The following is a 26,015-nucleotide window of genomic DNA, read 5'->3' on the forward strand; positions in this document are numbered from 1 at the left end:
AATCAGGTCTCAACTGGTACCAAAAGACTGAGGTTATTCCCTGCATATATTTGGACCACAAAGCTTTGAAACTGGAACTCAATCATAAGAAGAAATTTGGAAGGAACTCAAACACTTGGAAATTAAAGAGTATCCTGCTAAAGAATGAATGGGTCAACCAGTAAATTAAAGAATTAAAAAAAATCATGGAAACAAATGAACACACAACTGTTTGGAACCTTTGGTATGCGACAAAAACAGTCCTAAGAGGGAAGTACATAGCAATATAAACCTCTCTCAAAAAATTAGAAAATCTCAAATACATAAGCTAACCTTACACCTAAAGGACCTGAAGAAAGAACAGAAAATAAAGACTAAACCAAGAAGGAGAGGAGAAATAATAAAGATTAGAGCAAAAATCAATGTAATAGAAACCAAAAGAACAATAGAACAGATCAACGAAATTAGAAGCTACTTCTTTGAAAGAATTAATAAGATCAATAAACTCCTGTCTGGACTTGTCAAAAAGAAGAGAGGAAGGACCCAAATAAATAAAATCATGAATGAAAGAGGAGAGATCATGACCAACACCAAAGAAATGCAAACAATTTTTACAGAATATTATAAGCAACAATATGCCAACAAATTAGGCAATCTGGGAGAAATGGATGCATTCCTAGAAACATATAAACCACCAAAACTGAAACAGGAAGACATAGAAAACTTGAACAGACCCATAACCAGCAAAGAAATTGAATCAGTAGCCAAAATTGCCCAAAAAGCAAGAGTCCAGGGCCAGATGGCTTCCCAGTGGAATTCTACCAAACATTTAAAGAAGAATTAATGCCTATTCTTCTGAAGGTATTTTAAAAAATAGAAATGGAAGGGAAACTTCCAAACTCATTCTGTGAGGCTAGAATTACCTGGATCTCAAAACCAGACAAAGACTCCACCAAAAAGGAGAACTACAGACCAATATCCCTGATGAACACGGATGCCAAAATTCTCAAGATACTAGCCAGTAGGATCCAACAGTCCATTACAAGGATTATTCACCATGACCAGGTGGGATTTATTCCTGGGCTGCAAGAAGGGTCAACATCCACAAATCAATCAGTGTGATAGATTACATTAATAAAAGAGAGGACAAGAATCATATGATCCTCTCAGTAGATGTAGAAAGAGCATTTGACAAAATAGAGCATCTTTTCTTGATTAAAACTCTCCATCGTGTAGGGAGGAGGGAAAAGACGGCGGAGGAGCAGGGGTCCACTTTTTCAGCTGGTCCCCTGAGTCAAGCTGGATATGTACCAGACCATCGGGAACACCCACGGAATTAGACTGAGATGCAGGAAGATACATCTGGATCTCTACAAATGAATATCTCCAGCACTGAGCATTGAGGTACGAAGCGGGGAGCCATGAATCCCTGCACAGATATCGGAAGCTAAATGGAAGGGGAGGGAGCCGCGGTGCACAGGTGCTGGGAAGCAGTAGGCACCTGCGCTGGGGAGCAGGCAGGACTCAAGGACTGGCACCCTCAAGAGAGCAGACTGAGACCATGTGCCCGGGAACGCACGTGACCAGACTGAAAACCAGAGCTCCGGAGAGTTCACTGGAACGGGACTAAATCCGGGAGCTCGGGAGCGGGCACACATCCAGACTGACAACTGGAGCACCCACTAGAACTAGACTGAAACCGAGAGCTCAGGAGCACGCACGCGTGACCAGACTAAACTGGAGCTCCAGAGCACTCACTGGAACCGGACTGATACTGGGAGCTTAGGAGCATGCGCACAACCAGACTGAAAACCAGCGCTCTGGAGTGTGCAAACCACACTGAAACAGAGAGCTCGGGAGCATGTGTGGGAACCGGGGGTGGCTGGTGGTGTAAGAAACACAAAGGACAGAGATGTGCAGTCCCTGGATGTGAGAGCTGGGACACTGGCTATGGAGTGCACAACCTGGGACGCTGCAGGGTTTTTGACAGCACCAGGAGAAACAGAGTTAAAGAGGCCAAGAGAGCTCAGTGGAGAGCGGACTGTGATCTCTGTGTTCTGAGACAGAGGTTAGGATATGGCCACTGCTGCTCTGACTCTCCAAAGAGCCACAGAAAACCACCAGGGAAAGCCGCCAGAGAACAAAGCCTGGAAATACCAGAACACATTCTGCCAATCCCCCTCCCCCCTCACAGGGGACAGGGAGACTCTACCCAAACAGGGTCACCTGAATATCAGCACTGCAGGCCCCTCCCCCAGAAGGCAGGCTGAAAAATCAAGAAGCCCACATCCCTAAGGCCCCTATAAAACAAGTGCACACTTGCCTGGGTCCTGGTCAGTGATTTGGGCTCTGTGCATCCCTGCAACCTCTCCTCATCAGAATGATGAGAAGGAGAAATCCCCCCCAGCAAAGAAAAGATAATGAGTCTGTGGTCTGTGCCACAGAACTGATGGATATGGATATAACCAAATTATCAGAAATGGAGTTCAGAGTAACAATGGTCAAGATGATGTGTAGAATTGAAAACAATGTTAACGAAAATATTAATGAGAATATAGAATCTCTAAGGGTGGAAATGAGAGCAAATCTGGCAGAAATTAAAAATGCTATGAATCAAATGCAGTCTAAACTAGATGCTCTGATGGCCAGGGTAAATGAGGAAGAAGAATGAATTAGTGAATTGGAGGATGGGGTGGTAAAAGAGAAAGCTAAAACAGAAACTTGGCTCAAAAAAATCCAGTCTCAAGAATATGGGTTACGGAAGACTACTGACTCAATGAAACGTTCCAATGTCAGAATCATCGGCATCCCCGAGGGGGTGGAGAAAAACAGAGGTCTAGAAGAGATATTTGAACAAATTGTACCTGAGAACGTCCCTAATCTAGCAAAGGAAACAAGCGTTCACGTCCAAGAGGCAGAGAGGATCCTTCCCAAATTCAACCATGACAAACCTACACCACGTCACGTCATAGTGCAATTCGCAAATATTAGATCCAAGGATACAGTATTGAAAGTGGCCAGGACAAAGAAATTTCTCACATACAAAGGCAAAAATATTAGGATTACGTCAGACCTGTCTACACAGACCTGGAATGAGAGAAAGGGTTGGGGAGGGTGGCCTTTTTTAAAGGTCTTTCCAGAGAAAAACATGCACCAAGGATCCTTTATCCAGCAAGGCTAACATTCAGAATAGATGGAGTGATAAGGACCTTCCAGAATCATCAGACACTGACCAATTTTGTAACCATGAAACCAGCCCTACAGGAGATATTAAGGGGGGGTTCTATAAAAGTAAAAAGGCCCCAAGAGTGATACAGAACAGAAAGTTACAATCTATAGAAACAAAGACTTTACGGGCAACATGACATCATTAAAATCATCTCTCTCAATAATCACCCTAAATGTGAATTGCCTAAATGCTCCTATAAAATACCACAGGGTGGCAGATTGAATAAAAAGACATGACCCATCCATTTGCTGTCTACAAGAGAGTCATCTCGAACCTAAAGATACATCCAGACTGAAAGTGAAGGGATGAAAAACCATATATTCATGTCAATGGACCTGAAAAGAAAGCTGGGTAGCAATTCTCATAACAGACAGATTAGATTTTAAACTAAAGACTGTAGTTAGAGATACAGAAGGACACTATATTATTCTTAAGGGGTGTATACAACAAGTGGATATGACAATCATAAATATCTATACCCCCAACAGGGGAGCAGCAAGATACACAACCCAACTCTTAACCAGAATAAAGAGACATATAGATAAAAATACGTTAATAGTAGGGGACCTCAACACTCCAGTATCAGCAATAGACAGATCACTTAAGCAGAAAATCGACAAAGAAACAAGAGCTTTGAATGACATACTAGACCAATTATACCTCATAGATATATGCAGAACACTACACCCCAGAACAACAGAATACTCATTCTTTTGAAATGCACATGGAACTTTCTCCAGAGTAGACCATATACTGGATCACAAAATAGGTCTCAACCGATACCAAAAGACTGAAATTATTCCCTGCATATTCTCAGAACACAATGCTTTGAAACTGGAACTCAATCACAAGGAAAAATTTGGAAGAAACTCAAACACTTGGAAACTAAGAACCATCCTGCTCAGGAATGATTGGGTATACCAGGAAATTAAAAATCAATTTAAACAATTTATGGAGACCAACGAGAATGAAAACACAATGGTCCAAAACCTATGGAAAACTGCAAAGGCAGTCCTAAGGGGAAAAGACATAGCCATCGAAGCCTCACTCAAAAGAGTAGAAAAATCTAAAATGTAGTTTTTATATTCTCACCTCAAGAAGCTGGACCTGGAACAGAAGAGCAGACCTAACCCACGCACGAGAGGGCAGGTGATCAAGATTAGAGCAGAGATCAATGAATTAGAAACTAGGAACACAAAGTAGATCAACAGAACTAGAAGCTGGTTCTTTGAAAGAATAAATAAGATCCATAAGCCACTGGCAAGACTTATCCAAAAGAATAGAGAAAGGACCCAAATTAATAAAATTATGAATGAAAGGGGAGAGGTCACATTCAACACCAATGAAATAGGAAGGATCATTAGAAACTTTTATTAACAGCTTTAAGCCAATAAATTAAAAAACAGGAAGAAATGGATGCCTTCCTGGAAACCTATAAACCACCAAGACTGAAACAGGAAGAAATTGATTTTTAAACAGACCGATTAATTATGAAGAGATTGAAGCAGTGATCAAAAACCTCCAGAAAAACAAGAGTCCAGGGCCTGAAGGATTCCTCGGGCAATTCTACCAAACATTCAAAGAAAAAATAATACCTATTCTCCTGAAGCTGTTTCAAAAAATAGAAATAGAAGGAAAACCACCAAACTCATTCTATCAGGCCAGTATTACCTTGATCCCCAAACCAGGCAAAGACCCGATCAAAAAGGAGAATTACAGACCAATATCTCTGATGAAGATGGACGCCAAAATTCTCAACAAAATCCTAGCTAATAGTATCCAACAATACATTAAAAGGATTATCCATCATGACCAAGTGGGATTCATCCCTGGGATGCAAGGCTGGTTCAACATTCACAAATTGATCCGTGTGATAGATCATATCAACAAGAAAAGAGTCAAGAACCATATGATCCTCTCAATTGATGCAGAAAAAGCATTTGACAAAATACAGCATCCTTTCCTGATTCAAACCCTTCAGAGTGCAGGGATAGAGGGTATATTTCTCAATTTCATAAAAACCATCTCTGAAAAGCCTACAGCAAATATCATTCTCAATGGGGAAAAGCTGGAAGCCTTTCCCTTAAGATCAGGAACAGGAGAAGGATGTCCACTCTCGCCATTATTATTCAACATAGTGCTAGAAGTCCTTGCAACAGCAATCAGACAAGAAAAAGTTATAAAATGTATCCAAATCAGCAAAGAAGAAATCAAACTTTCTCTCTTCGCAGATGACGTGATACTCTATATGGAAAACCCAAAAGAATCCACCCCCAAACTACTAGAACTTACAGAGCAATTCAGTACTGTGGCGGGATACAAAATCAATGTTCAGAAATCAGTTGCATTTCTATACACGAACAATGAGACTGAAGAAAGAGAAATTAGGGAATCCATCCCATTTACAATAGCACCAAAAATTATATGTTATCTTGGAATTAACTTAACCAGGGATGTAAACGATCTTTATTCTAGAAACTACAATTCACTCTTGAAAGACATTGAAGAAGACACAAAAAGGTGGAAAAATATTCCATGCTCATGGATCATAAGAATTAACATAGTTAAAATGTCTATGCTACCCAGAGCAATCTACACTTTCAATGCCATCCTGATCAAAATACCAATGACATTTTTCAAAGAACTGGAACAAACAGCCCTTAAATTTAAAAGGCCCCGAATTGCGAAGGAATTGTTTTAAAGGAAAATCAAAGCTGGGGGCATCATGTTGCTGGATTTCAAGGTATAGTACAAAGCTGTGATCACAAAGACAACATGGTACTGGCACAAAAACAGACATCTAGACCAATAGAACAGAATAGAGACTCCAGAAATGGACCCTTGGCTCTTTGGGCAACTAATCTTTGACAAAACAGGAAAAAACATCCAGTGGAACAAAGACAGTCTCTTCAATAAATGGTGCTGGGAACATTGGAGAGCTACATGCAAAAGAATGAAACTTGACCACTCTCTCACACCATACACAAAAATAAACTCCAAATGGATGAATGACCTCGATATGAGACAGGAATCCATCAAAATCCTAGAGGAGAACATAGGCAACAGCCTCTTTGACATCGGCCACAGCAACTTTTTTCATGACACATCTCCAAAGGCAAGAGGAACAAAAGAAAAAATGAACTTGTGGGACTTCATCAAGAAAAATACTTCTGCACAGCCAAGGAAACAGTCAAAAAAACTAAGAGGCAGCCCACGGAATGGGAGAAGATATTTGCGAGTGACACTACAGATAAAAGACTGGTGTCCAAGATCTACAAAGAACTTCTCAAACTCAATACACGTGTAACAAATAATCAAATAAAAAAATGGGCAGAAGATATGAACAGACACTTTTCCAACGAAGACATACAAATGGCTAACAGACACANATCAAGAAAAATACTTCTGCACAGCCAAGGAAACAGTCAAAAAAACTAAGAGGCAGCCCACGGAATGGGAGAAGATATTTGCGAGTGACACTACAGATAAAAGACTGGTGTCCAAGATCTACAAAGAACTTCTCAAACTCAATACACGTGTAACAAATAATCAAATAAAAAAATGGGCAGAAGATATGAACAGACACTTTTCCAACGAAGACATACAAATGGCTAACAGACACATGAAAAAATGTTCAAAATCATTAGGCATTAGGGAAATTCAAATCAAAACCACCTTCAGATACCACCATACACCAGTTAGAATGGTAAAAATGGACAAGGTAGGAAACAACAAATGTTGGAGAGGATGTGGAGAAAGGGGATCCCTCTTACACTGTTGGTGAGAATGCAAGTTGGTATAGCCACTTTGGAAAACAGTGTTGAGGTCCCTTAAAAAGTGAAAAATAGATGTACCCTATGATCCAGCAATTGCACTACTGGGTATTTACCCCAAAGTTACAGATGTAGTGAAGAGAAGGGCCATGTCCACCCCAATGTTCATAGTAGCAGTGTCCACTTTAGCTAAATCGTGGAAGGAGTCGAGATGCCCTTCAACAGATGACTGGATTAAGTAGATGTGGTCCATATATACAATGGACTATTACTCAGCCATCAAAAAGAATGATTTCACAACATTTGCAGCAACATGGACGGGACTGGAGGAAATAATGCTAAGTGAAATAAGTCAACCAGAGAAAGACAATTATCACATGGTTTCACTCATTTATGGAACATAAGATGTAGGAAGATCTGTAGGAGAAGAAAGGGAAGAAAAAAGGGGGGGTAAACAGATGGGGGAATGAACCATGAGAGACTATGGACTCTGGGAAACAAACTGAGGGCTTCAAAGGGGAGGGTGGTTGGGGAATGGGATAAGCTGGTGATCAGTATTAAGGAGGGCACATATTGCATGGTGCACTGGGTGTTATACGCAAGTAATGAATCATGGAACTTTACATCAAAAAGTGGGGATGTACTCTATGGTGACTAACATAATATGAAAAAAAAATTAGTATAAAAAATAACTCTCCACAGTGTAGGGATAGAGGGAACATACCTCAATATCATAAAATCTATATATGAAAAGGCCACAGTGAATATCATTCTCAACAGGGAAAAACAGAACTTTTCCCCTGTGGTCAGGAACATGACAGGGATGTCCATGACCACCACTGTTGTTCAACATAGTACTACAACTCCTAGCCTCAGCAATCAGAAGACAAAAAGAAATAAAAGACCTCTGTATCAGCAAAGAACAAGTCAAACTCTCACTCTTCACAGATGACATGATACTCTATGTGGAAAACTCAAGAGACTTGATCCCAAAATTGCTAGAACCCATGGAGGAATTCAGCAACATGGCAGGATATGAAATCAATGCATAGAAACCAGTTGCATTTCTATGCACTAACAATGAGACAGAAGAAAGAGAAATCAAGGAATCGATCTCATTTACAACTGCACCCAAAACCCTAAGATACCTAGGAATAAGCCTAACCAAGGAGGTAAAGATCTGTACTCCAAAAACTATAGAACACTTATGAAAGAAACTGAGGAAGACACAAAGAGATGGAAGAACATTCCGTGCTCATGGACTGGAAAAACAAATATTGTGAAAATGTCTATGCCACTGTAAGGAATCTACACATTCAATGCAATCCTTATCAAAATACCATCAGCATTTTTCATAGATCTGTATAAACAATCCTAAAATTTGTATAGAACCACAAAAGACCCTGCTGAATAGGCAAAGTAATGTTGAAAAAGAAAAACAAAGCTGGAGGCATCACAATTCTGGACTTTAAGCTATGTTACAAAGTTGTTGTCATTAAGACAGTATGGTACTGGCACAAAAACAGACACATAGATCAATGGAACAGAATAGAGAGCCCAGAAACAGACCCTCAATTCTATGGACAAGTAATCTTTGACAAAGCAGGAAAGAATATCCAATGGAAAAAAGTCAGTCTCTTCAACAAATGGTGTTGGGAAAATTGGGTAGGTACATGCAGAAGAATGAAACTGGACCATTCTCTTACACCATACACAAAATAAATTCAAAATGGATGAAAGACCTAATGTGAGATAGGAATCCATCAAAATCCTGGAGGAGAACACAGGCAATAACCCCTGTGATCTTGCTCGCAGCAACTTCTTCCTAGATACCTCTCAAAAAGCAAGAGAAACAAAAGCAAAAATGAACTATTGGAACCTCATCAAGGTAAAAACTTTTGCACAGCAAAGGAAATAGTCAACAAAACTAAGAGGCAACCTACAGAATGGGAGAAGATATTTGCAAATGTTTTATCAGATAAAAGGCTAGTATCAGAAATTTTTCTAGAACTCATCAAACTCAACATCCAAAAAACAAAAACAAAAAAAATCCAGTCAAGCAATGAACAGAAGACATGAACAGACATTTCTCCAAAGAAGACATACAGATAGCCAACAGATACATGAAAAAATTCTCCATATTACTAGGCATCAGAGAAATATAAATCAAAACCACAATATCACCTCACACCTGTCAGAATGCCTAAAATTAACAACTCAGGAAGCAGAAATGTTGGCAGAGAAAGGGGAACCCCCTTACACTGCTGGTGGAATGCAAGGTGGTACAGCCACTCTGGGAAACAGGATGGAGGGTCCTTAAAAGTTAAAATTAGAGCTACCCTATGACCCAGCAATTGCACTACTAGGTATTACCTCAAAAATAAAAAAGTAGTGATCCAAAGAGGCAACTGCACCCCAATGTTTATAGCAGCCATGTCACAATAGCCAAAGTATGAAAAGAGTCCAGATGTCCATCAACAGATGAATGGATAAAGAAGTTGTGGTATATGTACATACAGTGGAATATTACTCAACCATCAAAAAAGAGAAATCTTGGCATTTGCAATGACATGGGTGGAACTAGAGGATATCCTAAGGGAAATACGTCAATCAGAGAATGACAAATATCATGTAATTTCACTCATGTGTAGAACTAAGAAACAAAACAGAGGATCATAGTTGAAGGGAGGGAAAAAAAGAACCGGATGATATCAGGGAGTGAGACAATCCGTAAGAGACACTTAACTATAGGAAACAACCTGAGAGTTGCTGGAGGGGAGGTAGGTGGGGAGATGGGGTAACAGGGTGATGGGCATTAAGGAAGGCATGTGATATAATGAGTACTGGATGTTATATACAAGTCATGAATCACTGAACTCTACCTCTGAAACTAATAATACACTATATGTTAATTAATTGAATTTAAATAAAATAAAATTTAAAAAGTCAGAAAAAGGACATTAATAAATAGGGAAGGATTGAAGATTGTTGTCTGTGCCCACACAGATATTCTACATACATCTTCACATGAGCCATGACCAGAAAATGACATCCTTGGCATGATCCAAGGGTGGAGTTTTAGGTCCTTCTATGTCAAAAGTTCATCCATCAGATACTTGTTCATACTTGAAGATGTCAGTGGTCCTTACCGGCTCTGGTAGTTTCTTGGTGAAGACTTGAGTCTCTGAAAAATAACTATACCAACATTTTGTTACCATTGTGTCAAGAAAGAATGTTATCTATAGAAGCATAGTGGTAGGCTGCATTTCAAAAACAAGTATGTTTAGGAAAAAAGTTGAAATTGTATTTACTAGTCCTATTACCCCTCTGGTTACTAGTTTCACTAGTGTCCTGACAATCCAGGCCATCTCTCAGGATCTTTGTAATTAGCTCTTTCCTCTCTAATTCCATTTCCTGACATTCCTCACTCATCCAACTCATTTCAACTTCCAGCTTTGGTAAATGTCCTAAATGTACTGAACTTTGGTAACTGCCAGTCTGCCACTGAAAAGTCACATTCTCCCACTAGAGTCTTGTCAAGTATTTGATTGAACACCTCATCATTAATAGATAGATCTGATTTTAGGAAAAGGCGTACTTAAAATTGATTTGCTAAAAGAAACAGGAGAAATATTTGGGTAAGAATTTGCTTTGAGTTATTAAGATAAAAGTTGATGGCATCTGTGAAACAAGAACACATGTCATAGGAAAGAACTAGGTAAGATGAAAACATAGCTGGGTGAGATAAGAAAATACAACAGTGAGATCCAAAAATGTAATAGCAGAGTTAAAATCTATACTGGGAACCATAAATAGAATAAAATAAGTTGTGTGGAGTTCATATTTAAGGCATTACTTCATAAAGAAGGAAAAAGGACAAATTGATGAAAAATTTAAGCTATAATTTGTTGGGTTTACTATGTACCAGTGTGCTAAATATTTTATCTAATTTATTTAATCCATATAATAGCCTTATATAGTATTTATCTTCATTTCCATTTTAAAAGTGGGAAAAGTAAGACTTAGATAATTTTCTCAAGGTATAGCTAGTGTAAGAACTAGAATTTGAGTAACAGTATGTCTGATTATTAAGTGTGTGGTCTTATCACTGTGCTGTTAATAACAGATATGATTAATAGAGAGTAGATATTCAGCACATACATAATCAGTGTTTCTGAAGAATAAACTAGAAAACAAGTTAAGCAAAAGTATTAACTGATTATGGAATGTAAGCTCTTGGGATCTTATCATTAGCACCTAGAACAATGTCAAGACATGGAAAATATTCAGTAAATATCTGTTTATTGAACTGTCCTAATTTCTACCCATTAGGCATTTATTCTTTGTCTAGTGCTACATATTTTTTAAGATTTATTTATTTATTTTAGAGAGAGTGAGAAAGAGAGAGAGTGTGTGCGTGAGCAGGGGTTGGAGCAGAAGAGGGAGAGGGAAAGAAGCAGACTCCCTGCTGGGCTCAGAGGGGAGGGGTGCCTTAATCTCAGGACCCCAAGATCATGACCTGAGCCAAAATCAGTAAGAGTGTGGTGCTCAACTGACTGAGCTACCCAGGAGCCCCACATATTTTAACAGATTATTTTATTTAACTCTCAAATAACTTTTGAACCATTATTTTATAGATGAGGAAAATGAAGCATCAAGAAGTTCAATGATTTATTCAAGGTCTTCTAATTAATAGGTGGTAGAATTTGGATAACAAGTAGATTTAAAAGTTAAATAAAAACTTTGCATATCAAAAGGGTTTGCCTTTGCATATATTGTACACATTTTTAATTTTACATAGAAAAGATTGTACACGAGTTTAAACAGGGGAGGAAAAAAACTGGTTCATTACCAAGAAATAAAAATTGGGCTGCCCTTAGAGTTCTTCTTTGAAGCACTAAATTTTGGGATTGGCAAGAATTCTATCAAGGTGAATTACAATTGTTGGATAAAAGTAACACATATTCTCACTTATGTGTTAGGGTTTAGGAGTATGCCCAACTTCTAAAGTATGTGTCTGTCTGATACTTGAGAGAAATTGTATTCTTAGGGTGGCCTCTGGTTCAGGATGAAGCTAGCAGCATTCTTGTGTAAGAGCTGTGTGGTGCCATGCCATTCTCTGCCCTTGCTGCCTGCCAGTGTGATGTAAGTCTCAAGCAGCCCCTTTCAGGTGTCACATGCTCGTGTCTGATGCCCAGTGCCCATGTCTGTTCTTAAGGGACATATTCTGTGCCCTCTTTGTTCTCAGCTGAAGACTCTTTATGTCTACTTTATCTTTAGGTACTTCCATGTACCTTACTAGTCATTTTCCCCTTGGAAACATTGAATACTTATGTAGTATCTATCTTGTTATAAGGATCACATGAAATAAGACAGTTAAATTCCTAATATATTGGCCCATAGGGTACTCAATAATTTTTTTTCCCTGGGGCACCTGGGTGGCTCAGTGGGTTAAGCATCCAATTCTTGATCTCAGCTCAGGTCTTGATCTCAAGATCATGAGTTTAATCCCCCTGCATTGGACTTCACACTGGGCATGGGGCCTACTTTAAAAAAAATTGTTTTCTTCTTTCTCCCCTCCCCACCTACCTTTTCCTTCACTTTAATAAAACAAAACCAAAACCAAAACAACAACAACAAACAAACCTTGGATTTTATATGAAGATACTTTAAAACTTAGTGCTTCATTATTACCCAGCTACCTTTCACACTGTTGGATAGTCTTTGTTCCCATCTGTCTTCTTTCCAGTTTTACATAACAAGCCCCAGATTCACTAATGTGGAAAACTAGTCCAAGCCTTTATCTCATTCTGCTTGTGTCTTCAGAAAATTCTGCCTTCTAGAAAACATCCATAAAATTTGAAAGAATAGTATAATGGATATCTATACACAGCTCTATGAAAATAAATTGCAGGCATCGTATTTTACCTCTCAAAATTTCAGAACATATCTCCTAAAGACAAGAACATTCTGGAAAATAACCCTGGTATCACACCAGAAAATTTAATATTGATACACTGATATTATCTAATATATACCCAATATTCAGATTTCCCCATTTGTTCCCAAAAAGTCCTGTATAGGTTGTGTTTTCATGAAGAATCTATCAAGAACTATGTATTTCCTTTGGTTAATAAGTCTTTTTCTTTTCCTTTAATCTAAAAAGATCCTCCCACCTCTTTTTGTTTTTCAGGACATTGACACTTTTGAGGAGTCCAGGCCAGCTGTTTTGTAGAAATTCCCACAATCTGGATTTGTCTGTTTTGTGGTTTCCCCCCCACACACAATTAGATTCGGGTTAAACATTTTGACAAGAATCATGTGCAGGCCAGTGGCTCTCAGACTTATGACCCCTTTCTTTTACATGCTTAAAAATTATTGAGAGCCCAAAGAGATTTTTTATGTAGATTATATCTCTCAATATTTATCATATTATAAATTTAAAATGGTAAGTTTTTGAAACTTCTTATTAAGTCATTTAAAAAATAACAAACCCATTTGATGTTCATTTTCCAGACCAAAAATTTTAATGAAAAGTGTGACATTGTTTTACATTTTTACAAGTCATTTTAATGTCTGCCTTAATGGAATGCAGCTGTATCTCATATCTGTGCCTGTAGTCAGCCTGTTGCAATATGTTGTTTTGGTAGAAGCATATGAAGAAAATGTGGCATCACACAGATATGCAGTTGAAAAATAGAGGAGTATTTTAATTGTCTTTTCAGGCATGACAAGTGGTCACCATTTCCTTAGGGATTGCAAAAGGATGATTTTCTATTTCTCTTATTCCTTCTGATTTTATCAGCTATAAATCTTTTTTTTATAGTTCTTTCTCTCTTCCAAAGGGTAATTTAGTAATCTTAAAATACTGGAAGTCCTGGGGCACCTGGGTGGCACAATCATTAAGCATCTGTCTTCCGCTCAGGGTGTGATCCCAGCATTCTGGGATCGAGCCCCACATCAGGCTCCTCCACTAGGAGCCTGCTTCTTCCTCTCCCACTCCCCCTGCTTGTGTTCTGTCTCGCTGGCTGTCTGTCTCTGTCAAATAAATAAATAAAATCTTTAAAAAAAATACTGGAAGTCCCAGTAGATGCTTGATTATTTCCCTTTGATTATTAATTTTCAAAGTAATGAGTTTGTGCCTTAGCATCCTCCTGTAGTTTCCAGTGGTATGTTTTGTTTCTTTCTCTTCTTCTTTTCTTTCTTACATATCATTATGTACTAATGGCTTTTTATATAGTCAGTATGTTTTAATCACTTGAAATAAATTCTTTTTGATGTTCAAATTGTCTTTGGTCAGTGTGGCTTTGACACTGTTTTATTAACCCTCACTAACATCAAAATAATTCACAACAAAGTATCACAGGTTCAACTTGTACATTTCCTGCCACAGTCCTAGATCAGCCATTCCTCCAAGGAGCTCTGGTTCCTTTCAGATGAAAATGATATTAAACATAGCAGTCTGGATCCCAGTGTTTATTGCTGCTGTGGTTGTGTTTGCTTTTAGGCATTTTGAGTGGACCAACCTGGAAAACACATTTTTTTTAAAAGTGGGGGCAATCATGAGTTTACACTAGAGTTTCTCAAACGTTGGCACTGCTGACATTTGGAGCCCATTAATTCTTTATTTTGTGCATTGTAGGAGGTTTAACAGCATCCCTGGCTTTGTAGGAGGTTTAACAGCATTCCTGGCCTTAGTAGCATCTACCCCTCAGTTGTGTAAACCAAAATTGTCCCGAGACATTGCAGAATGTTCCAGAGGTAGTTTAGGGAAAGGGGGCAAAAATGTCTCTAGTTGAGAAGCGCTGGTTTACAGTTTTATTTATAACAATATTAAAATAATTATGCTATTGTTTTTATCCATATGTTTATGTATTTGTATGTGTATTTTCACACACACATTTTCACAATGCCAACATAGCATGACCTCTAACAACAGCACATCTATGGGCTTGTTGTTCCTTCTTCTCTATGAAATCTTGGTCCATTCCCATAGTTTTTAATTTAAAAAAAAAGTCTCATTTCAGTTATCAAAATGCACAGGCCAGCATGATAGTTAAAATTCCAAACTCTCACCTAATTTAGGGTTTCTCCTTTGCTAGAGCTCAGTACTGCTGGGGGCCTGAAGTTACGGAGAACCGATAAGATCCCCTTCTTCTGTGTTTACCACGGGCACATTCCTAAGACCTCTTAACAGCTGATTTTGACCCTTTCAATGTAAATGCATAGGGAAGAGAGGGGATAAAAGGAGGGGTACAGTTGTACTTGACAGGTACATACATGACTATCACTGGAGTTTTCTGTGTTTGGTGGATGACTATAGCTGGCTATTTCTCTAGCAAGATACTTGGTAGAACTCTTGGGGTATTTCGCTGGAAAGATCCAACCGTAATCCTATAATGTAGGTGATAACCTCTCTTCTCTGTGGACAGGTGTTACCTCTCTTCTCTCTTCTTACTACTACACTGTCTCTGGACATCAAATGGTTGGCCCTAAACAGACTCTCACTCTCCTTCTGTTGGATCAGGTGTCCTCTAATCTGTCGTCTCAGGTGGAACTATTTTTAAAAAGAAAAAAAATTTTATTGGCATAAATAATTTTAGAAAAGTGCTCAAAGATAGGTGAAGAGCTTAATGAATTATCATTAAATAAAACTAGGCTATCATCATCCAGGTCAAGCAATTTACAAGTCATTAACTTCCCAGAAGTCCTCTTACACCCCTTCGAGGCTCTCCCCATAGGTAACTACCATCTCAATGTTTAGCATTATAGATGGCTTTAACTGTCTGGGAACTTTATATTAATGGAATCATATAGTATTTTTCTGTTTCTATTATTTTACATATTATATTTATGGACCCATCCACATTTTTGCATAGGCTAGATATTTACTCTCATTACTATATAATAATGCATTGGAAAAATAAAACAGTTTGTTTATACATTATTCTATAGGTGATCATTGGGGTTTTCAGTTTGGGATTATTATAAACAGTGCTTCTATACATATTCTTGTATTTATGTCTTGTATGTCTCTCTTTTTTTGCATATGTGCATACCTGTCCTTACAGTTGAGTTTTGCATTTGGCTCTCCCAGGATCCTGGGAGTTTTACTGGTCCTAGACCAGTATTTGTTTCTTGGCACAGGTTTATACATCATGTGGTAGTGAAAATCAACTCTCGTAAAGGCCAAGATATTTGTATATTTTGTTTTTAGTCATGGGTGGTTCCTCTCCCCACCCAAAATTTTGGGCAAATTCCTGGCTTTATCAGCATAGTCTGGGTAGTGTTTTCTAGCCCAATTTCCATGGAAAGACAGCATTTTGAGATTCTCCACTTTTTTTAAGATTTTATTTTTATTTGAAAGAGATAGAGACAGCCAGCGAGAGAGGGAACACAAGCAGGGGGAGTGGGAGAGGAAGAAGCAGGCTCATAGCAGAGGAGCCTGATGTGGGGCTTGATCCCAGAACGCTGGGATCACACCCTGAGCCGAAGGCAGACACTTAACCGCTGTGCCACCCAGGCGCCCCTTGAGATTCTCCATTTTATATAGAGTTCAGTTCCTACACTCTTTTCCCAGTGGGACTGAGGCTACAAGGCTACAAGAGACTACCAGCCCCTTGTGGGTGTTAAACCCTAGGTCTTGGCTCCTAGGTCCTTTATCTGATCTGAAACTTTTTTTGACTACTGTGCAGTCCATTCCAATTTACCCTTCTTTTTTCTTTTTTAATTTCTTGCTTATTGGGATTGCCACCCCCACTTTCTGTTCTAGACTGTAATTAAACAACATGCTTTTGTTATATTTTATTTAACGTTTGTGCTTGTGGTGGAAGCAGTGCCTCCATAAGCACAGGCTCATGTTGCCTCAACCCCATGCTTCATGAATCATACCATACCAACTTTCTCTTCTTTCTTCTTTGTCTGTTAAACATATATATTCATTTATCTTGCCATTTTACTACATGTTTCCCCCTCCTTTTCAAAGAAAGGCATGAAAAAATTGTGACTTCTCTTAAACCAAAGTGAAACATGTTCACTTGTGCTTATAAGTCAACATAAGTAATATAGAATTCTTATTTTAAAGGTAAATCTATGTTGCCAATAATAGATTCCATTTCAAACAAAATGGACTTTTTGTCATGTATCTAAAATTTGCATATAGGCATATAAAATGATCTACTCACATTTTAATAGTGCTTTTATTTTCACAGAATATGATTCTTTTAATAGTAACACTTGAAGTTATATTAATATATTAAATACAGAGAGCAGTTAGAAATAATATATAATATAGTCAGCCATTCAATAATTCCTTTTTCCAGAGCATTAAATATAAATTTTTCAGAAATAACAAGAACTTCTGTCTTTGCAAAGGTAGATGTTAAAAATAAGCTTGTTATAAATGAACAAAGGAAAAAAGAGACAGACTCTTAAATATAAGGAACAAATTGGTGGTTATCAGAGGGAAGGTGGGTGGGGGAATGGGGGAAATAGATATAGGGGATTAAGAGTACACTTATTGTGATGAGCACTGAGTGATGTATTGAATCATTGAACTACTATATTGTACATTGGAAACTAATATAACACTGTGAATTATACTGGAATTTAGAAATTATAATAAAAATAAAAGTATAAAAAATAAACATGTTAAAGACTCTAACTCATGGTCTAATGTAAAAAGGCAAGAAATTTGTTGAAATAACAGGCATTCTGTATAAAAACATTGAAAGGTGTTAAAAATCTGGAGCAAGAGATTTTTTAAAATTTACTATATATGACAAAAAGTGAAATATTATTACAGAGTTTATATTGTTGAGTACAACCATAGTTATGGCTGTAAGTGAAACAATAAATATAAGTAAGTACACATATATTCAACAAATATTTATTGAACTCTTAATTTACATAAGAGTTACAAAAGACCTAGTTTTTAACTTCACAAAACCTAGGGTAGTCAGGTAAGCAGTATTTACAAAAGATACATATTGAACGTTTAGCTGGTTACACAGAAGAAATGTCTAGGTCTTTCTGGGATCAGTTAAGACCAGATTTGAAAGATGACCAAGAGTTTGCCAAGCAGATAAATTTAGAAAAGGGAGGAGAGTCATAAAGGCATGAAAGATTTGGAGGAATATAAGGATGTTGGTTCCACTAGAACATAAAAGAGAATATGTAACTTAAAAGAAAAGATGTAATAATAATCACCCCTTGCTTTTCCCATCCTAATGTATATACAAGATTTTCCAAGGAGAAAGAGAAAAATGTGGTGCTCTATTACAGACCTTTGGCAATATTGCCCCAGGTTTCAAAAAGGGCAAATGACATATCTTTTCCCCTGCTTGATTAAGCAAATGTTTAAGATACCTCTGTGTTCCTTTACCACAAACTGGCCAGAAGAATGAATCTGATTTTAATGTTGACTAATACAAAATTAAAGGAAATTCCATAATCTTTTAAAATTACTTTTCATATTTAAGAAGTATAAGTAAGCTAAAGATATTAGAAGACTTAGTCTGTGTTACAGGAATTTTTTAGAAAATAAAGAGTACCAAAAAAGTAAATGTTCTAGTTAATTAAGGTTTATATGTTTAAGCTGAGATTTTTTTGTTGTTGTTGTTCAACCCAAGTAAATTAGATTGTCCATGCTTTATTAAATGGAACACATTTGTGGTTTAAAATCATCATGGTTAAATATTAAATTCATATTCCAGACCTTTTGAAAGATATGTTATTTCTCCTGCACATACGATCCCAAGGTCACACATTTATCCATATTTCTTCTATAATTCTTGTCCTCTTTTTCATTCAGTACTTCTCATTGTTTGAAATTGCTCCCCTTTGTCATTATTTCTATTTATTGTATTTTCTAATTTGCAGCCAAAATAAACTGGATGGTAAAGTCAGTACAATCAGTGACATCTTTTTTCATGTGTTACTCACAATTATTAGACCCTTTAAAGGCAAGATAGCTCCAGGATATTTCAATAGAATTAAGTGTATAGATTTTATAAAGGTCTATTTTAGAAACATCTTTAATTCTTTAGTCTGTATCTGTGTTCTTGATAGTTTAGGTGTCAGAAAGAAAAAGTTTTACTACAGTTTGACTATCTTACACAACTAATACTTATCAACAACATGTAACTAATTTTGAAATGATGGAAAGGCCTAAGAGCAATCTGATGTTGACACCATTAAGAAGATGTGCAGAAATATTGTGCAAAAGATTTTTAAAGGGGCCCTCAAATTGATTTATAAGATGTGTTCATCTCATTAAGGCTCCTGAAGACACAGGTAAACTATTAAATACATTTGGAGCATCACCAACATTCATTTATGCCAAGCAAGAGGCTGGCTGAGAGAGTAATGCACTTGCTGATGTGCATCTTTTTTTTTAAATTGTATTTTTTATTATATTATGTTAGTCACCATACAGTACATCCCTGATTTTTGATGTAAAGTTCGATGATTCATTAGTTGCGTATAACACCCAGTACACCATGCAATACATGCCCTCCTTACTACCCATCACCAGCCTATCTTTTTAAAGCTGTCAGTGCATAAAATTTCCAGTGGTCTTTAAATATTGTAGATAACTTTTATTTGTGTTTTGTTTTGTTTTTTTTAGGGCAGCATAACTATTTATGTGCTGGAAGAAATGACTGCATTGTTGATAAAATCCGCAGAAAAAACTGCCCAGCATGTCGCCTTAGAAAATGCTGTCAGGCTGGCATGGTCCTTGGAGGTAATGCTTATGTCTTCATCATTAATACTGTTGAATACACTCTAAAACAATGGGTCAGGAAATCCTAGTTTTTTTATTCATGTTTGTTCTTGCTTTTCTTTTTCTGTCATTATTATTGGTTTCTGAATGAAGCAACCATTAGCATCTCATTACCTATAGATTTTAATCATTTTGAGGTCTGTTATGAGAAGTAATGAGCCTTCATTTATCTATATTGCCTATAAGTAGATGTTTGAGTAGGTGGATCTAGGCTCTGACATTGACTATCTGTGTGGCCTTGATACGTCACCAATGCTTCCTGGGCATCAGTATCCTCATCTGTAAAATGGGAGCACTGAGGTTCTTTCCAACTCAAAAATTGACCAGCTGAATTGGTCAAGTACATTAATCTCCATCCCTCCCTCTCTCCATCAATCCCTCCCACCCTATGTCCCTTCCTCATTCTCTTTAAGTAACAGTAGATTGAGCCCTTACTACTAACAGGTACTATTCTAAGTTCTGGGAGTATAGCAGCCATAAATACATGCATACATAAATATATACCTGCATAAATACATGCATAAATACATAAATAACCAACCAACCATCTACCCTAATGGAGCTTACATTCTGGGGAGAGAAGTATTTATTAATACTTATGTCACATTATGATAACTGCAACAAAAAATATTACACAGGATGAGTTAATAGGAAGTATGAGGGAGAGGAGTCACTCCTGAATCCTTTATATTTTCATTTCACTTAGCTCTTTTTCCCCCCTTCTTTTTTTTTTAAAGATTTAGTAATTTGAGAGAGAGAGAGAGAGTGCACAAGCAAGGGAAGAGGCAGAGTGAGAGGGAGAAGCAGACTCCCCACTGAGTTGGGAGCCTGATGTGGGGCTCCATTCCAGTTTCTGGGGATCATGATCTGAGCTGAAGGCAGACACTTAACCATCTGAGCCACCCAAGTGCCCCTTTTTCCCCCTTATAAATATATTTTCTTTTTGTTATTTCCCTCCCCTTTTAAGTTTTTTTTTCCAGTATTCTTTTTTTTTCTTTCTTCAAGTTTTTATTTAAATTCCAATTAGTTAACATAGAGTGTAATATTAGTTTCAAGTGTAGAATTTAGTGATTCATCACTTACATACAACACCCAGTGATCATCACAAGGGCCTTCCTTAATCTCCACCACCCATTTTACCCATCCCCCTGACTATCTCCCCTCTAGTAAGCATCAGTCTGTTTCTTGGTTTGCATGCATCTCTCCTTTTTTTCACCCCTATGTTCATTTGTTTTGTTTCTTAAATTCCATATGTGATCAAAATCATATAGTGTTTCTCTTTCTCTGATTGGCTTATTTTGCTTAGCACAATACACTTTAGCTCCATCCACATTGTTCCAAATGGTAAGAGTTCATTCTTTATTATGGCTGAGTAGTATTCCATTGTATATACATATCACATCTTCTTTATCCATTCATCAGTCAATGGACATTTGGGCTCTTTCCATAATTTGTCTATTGTTCATAATGCTACTATAAACATTGGGGTGTGGGCACCTGGGTGGCTCAGTCAGGTAAGCATCTGCTTTTGGCTCAGGTTATGATGCCAGTGTCCTGGGATCGAGCCCCACGTTGGGCTCCCTGATCATCAGGGAGTTTGCTTTTCCCTCTCCCTCTGCCCCTCCCCTCTTCTTGTTCTGTCTCTCAAATAAATAATTAAAAATATTTAAAAAATCAAAAAATTGAAAAATAAACATTGGGGTGCATGTATCCCTTCAAAATAAAATGTAATCATATGATATTTCTCTTTCTCTGATTGTATCCTTTGCGTAAATACCTAGTAGTGCAATTGTTGTATCATAGGGTAGTTCTATTTTTAAGTTTCTGAGGAACCTGCATACTATTTTCCAGACTATCTACCACTTTGCAGTCCCACCAACAGTGTAAGAAGTTTTCCCTGTCTCTGCATACTCACCAACACCTGTTGTTTCTTGTGTTGTTCATTTGAGCCATTCTGACAGGTGTGAGGTGGTATCTCATTATAGTTTTGATTTGTATTTCCCTGATGATGAGTGATGTTGAGCATTTTTTTATGTGTCTGTTAGTCACCTGTATATCTTCTTTAGAAAAATGCCTAATTCATTTCTTCTACCCATTTCTTAACTGGCTTATTTGTTTTTTGGGTGTTGAGTTTGTTAAGTTCTTTATAGATTGTGGATATTAAGCCTTTATCTGTCATTTGCAAATATCTCCCCTTCCATAGATTGCCTTTTAATTTTGTTTATTATTTCCTTCACTATGCAGAAGATTTTTATTTTGAGGTAGTCCCAATACTTTATTTTTGCTTTTGTTTCCCTTGCCTCAGGAGACATATCTAGCAAGAAGTTGCTATGGCTGATGTCAAAGAGGTTACTTCCTATGTTCTCCTCTAGGATTTGATGGTTTCCTATCTCACATTAAGGTCTTTCATGCATTTTGGATTTGTGTGTGTGTGTGTATGGTATAAGAAAGGGTATAGTTTCATTCTTTTGCATGTTGCTGTCCAGTTTTCTCAATACGACTTGTGGAAGAGACAGCCTTTTTTTCCATTGGATATTCTTTCCAGTTTTATCAAAGATTAATTGACCATATAGTTTTGGATTCATTTGTGGGTTTTCTATTCTGTTCCGCTGATCTATGTGTCTACTTTTGAGCCAGTACCATACTGTCTTGACCACTACAGCTTTGTAATATAACTTAAGTCTGGAATTGTGACATTTCTATCACTTAACCATTTCTTTTTTTTTAATCACTTAACCATTTCTTAAGCAATATCTCTGATATCATGCATTTGATGTAATAGTTATAATTTTTCTAAAACACATTAGAATAAACTCATGAGGTTTTTATAGTTTTTTTCTTTTACATATATATATATATACATACATATATATATTTCTTTTTTAAAGATTTTATTTATTTATTTGACAGAGAGAGCGAGAGAGTACAAACAGGAGGAGCAGTAGAAGGAGAGGGAGAAGCAGTCTCCCTGCTGAGCAGGGAGTCTGATGCGGGGCTCAATCCCAGAACCCTGGGATCATGACCTGAGCCAAAGGTAGATGCTTAACCATCTGAGGTACCTAGACACCCCTCTTTTATACATATATATTTCTATAGAGATATACTTGACATGCAAGTTACCTTATAAAGGTATAAAATGCAGTGTTTGACAACTCTATGCATTATGCTATGCTCATCACAGGTGTAGCTACAATCTGTCTCCATACAATGCTATTACAATAACATTGATTTAATTCCCTATGCTGTAGCTTTCATCCCCGTGATTTATTCATTTCATGAATATATAACATGTACCTCTCACTCCTTTTCACTTATTTCGCTGATCATCCCAGTTCTTTCCACTCTGGCAACCATGTTTGGTCTCTGTATTTATGGGTCTATTTCTGCTTTTTTATTTGTTTAGATTTCAAATATAAGTGAAATCATATGGTATTTGACTTTATCTGATGTATTTCACTTAACATAATACACTCAAAATCCATCTATGTTGTTGCAAATGGCAAAATCACATTCTTTTTTATGACTAAGTCCAATGCACATATATACCATATCTTCTTTATCCATTCATCTATCGATGGATACTTGGGTTGCTTCATAATTTGATTGTCATTTATAATGCTCAAACAGACATAAGAGTGCATGTATCTTTTCAAATTAGTTTTTGGTTTTCTTTGAGATCCAGTAGTGAAATTACTGAATCATATGGTATTTCTATTTTTAATTTTTTGAGGAAACTCCATACTGTTTTCCATAGTGGGTGCACCAATTTTCATTCCCATGAACAGGGCACAAGTCTTCCTTTTTCTACACATCTTTGTGAACACCTGTTATTTATTGTTTTTTATTCTAGTCATTCTGACAGGTGTAAGGTGATATCTCATTGTGGTTTTGGTTTGTATTTCCCTGTTGATTAGTGATGTTGAACATCTTTCATGTGTTTGTTGGCCATCTGTATGCCTTCTTTGGAAAAATGTCTATTCTGGTCCTCTGCCCATTTTTAATGTTTTTTTTTTTTGGTGTTGAATCATATAAGTTCTTTATATATTTTGAATGTTAACACCTTACCAGATATATCATTTGAAAATATCTTCTTCCATTCGGTAGGCTGCCTTTTTGGTTTGTTGATGGTTTCCTTCACTGTGCAAAAGCTTTTTATTTTGGTGTAGTCCCAACAGTTTAATTTTGCTTTTATTTTCCTTGCTTGAGGAGACATAGAAAAATATTGCTACGGTTAATGTTTAAGAGATTACTATCTGTGTTTTTGTCTGGGAGATTTATGGTTTCCAGTTTCACATTTAGGTCTTTAACCCAATTGAGTTTATTTTTGTGTATGGTCTAAGAAAGTGACCCAATTTCATTCTTTTGCACATATGTGTCCAGTTTTCACAGCATTATTGAAGAGACTGTTACATATTGTTGCCTCCTTTGTCATGGATTAATATACCCTATAAGATTGGTTTATTTCTGGGTCTCTATCCTTACAACAATCTATGTGTCTCCTTTTGTGCCAGTACCATACCTGTTTTGATTACTAAAGCTTTGTAGTATATCTTGAAATCTGGAATTATGGTAATTCCAGCTTTGTTTTTCTTTCTCAAGACTGCTTTGGCTCTTCAAGGTCTTTTGTAGTTCCATACAAATTTTAGAATTATTTGTTCTAGTTCTATGACAAATGTTATTGGTATTAGCAAATACGGATTGTCCAAAATCTGTAGATTGCTTTGGATAGCATGGACATTTCAACAATACTAATTCTTACAATCCAAGAGCATGGTATACATTTCCATTTGTGTCCTCCTCAGTTTCTTTCATTAATGTCTTATAGTTTTCAGAGTACGGATCTTTCACCTCCTTGATTAAGTTTATTTCTAGGTATTTTATTCTTTTTGGTACAATTGTAAAAGGTATTGTTTTCTTATTTCTCTTTCTGATACTTTGTTATTTGTATATAGAAACACAACAGATTTCTGTATATTAATTTTGTATCCTGAAACTTTACTCAATTTGTTTATCACTTCTAATAGTTTTTTGGTGGTGTTTTTAGTGTTTTCCTTTTTTTTAAAAGATTTATTTATTTATTTATTTGACAGAGAGAGAGACAGCCAGCAAGAGAGGGAACACAAGCAGGGGAAGTGGGGGAGGAAGAAGCAGGCTCATAGCGGAGGAGCCTGATGTGGGGCTCGATCCCACAACTCTGGGATCATGCCCTGAGCTGAAGGCAGATGCTTAACCGCTGTGCCATACAGGCACCCCTGTGTTTTCCTTTTTTTTTCTATTTACCAAATGATATAGTATTTTTTTAAATTTTTTATTATGTTATGTTAGTCACCATACAGTACATCATTAGTGTTTTTTTTAATGATTTTTTATTATATTATGTTAGTCACCATACAATACATCTCCGCTTCCGATGTAAAGCGCGATGATTCATTAGTTGCGTATAACACCTAGTGCACCATGCAATACATGCCCTCCTTACTACCCATCCCCAGTCTATCCCATTCCCCCAACCTCCTCCCCTCTGAGGCCATCAGTTTGTTTCTCAGAGTCCATAGTCTCTCATGATTCACTCCCCCTTCTGATTACCCCCCTTTCTTTATCCCTTTCTTCCCTTACCAATCATCCTAGTTCTTATGTTCCATAGATGACAGAAATCATATGATAATTGTCTTTCTCTGCTTGACTTATTTCACTTAGCATTATCTCCTCCAGTGCCGTCCAAGTTGCAGCAAATGTTGAGAACTTGTTCTTTCTCATAGCTGAGTAATATTCCATTGTATATATGGACCACAACTTCTTAATCCAGTCATCTGTTGAAGGGCATCTCGGCTCCTTCCATGATTTAGATATTGTGGACATTGCTGCTATGAACATTGGGGTGCATATGGCCCTTCTCCACTACGTCTGTATCTTTGGGGTAAACACCCAGTAGTGGCAAAGGCTGGATCATAAGGTAGCTCAATTTTTAACTTTTTAAGGGACCTCCACACTGTTTTCCAGAGTGGCTGTACCAACTTGCAATCCCACCAACAATGTAGGAGGGATCCCCTTTCTCCACATCCTCTCCAACAATTGTTGTTTCTTGCCTTGTCAATTTTTGCCATTCTAACTGGCGTAAGGTGGTATCTTAGTGTGGTTTTGATTTGAATTTCCCTGATGGCTAGTGATGTTGAACATTTTTTCATGTGTCTGTTAGCCATTTGTATGTATTCATTGGAAAATGTCTGTTCATATCTTCTGCCCATTTTTT

General features: G+C 37.2%; 1 protein-coding gene across 1 annotated transcript in view; it reads left to right on the plus strand.

The window, feature by feature from the left end:
* The window catches only part of PGR (progesterone receptor), a 124,545-nt gene that overhangs the window by 31,697 nt on the left and 66,833 nt on the right, over positions 1-26,015 (plus strand). Inside the window, exon 3 of the mRNA XM_002929920.4 lies at positions 19,610-19,726. Within this exon, the coding sequence (XP_002929966.2) occupies positions 19,610-19,726 (117 nt within the window). The remainder of the gene's footprint in view (positions 1-19,609; positions 19,727-26,015) is intronic.

This window comes from Ailuropoda melanoleuca, chromosome 8 (genome assembly GCF_002007445.2).
Source record: "Ailuropoda melanoleuca isolate Jingjing chromosome 8, ASM200744v2, whole genome shotgun sequence".
NCBI lineage: Eukaryota > Metazoa > Chordata > Mammalia > Carnivora > Ursidae > Ailuropoda > Ailuropoda melanoleuca.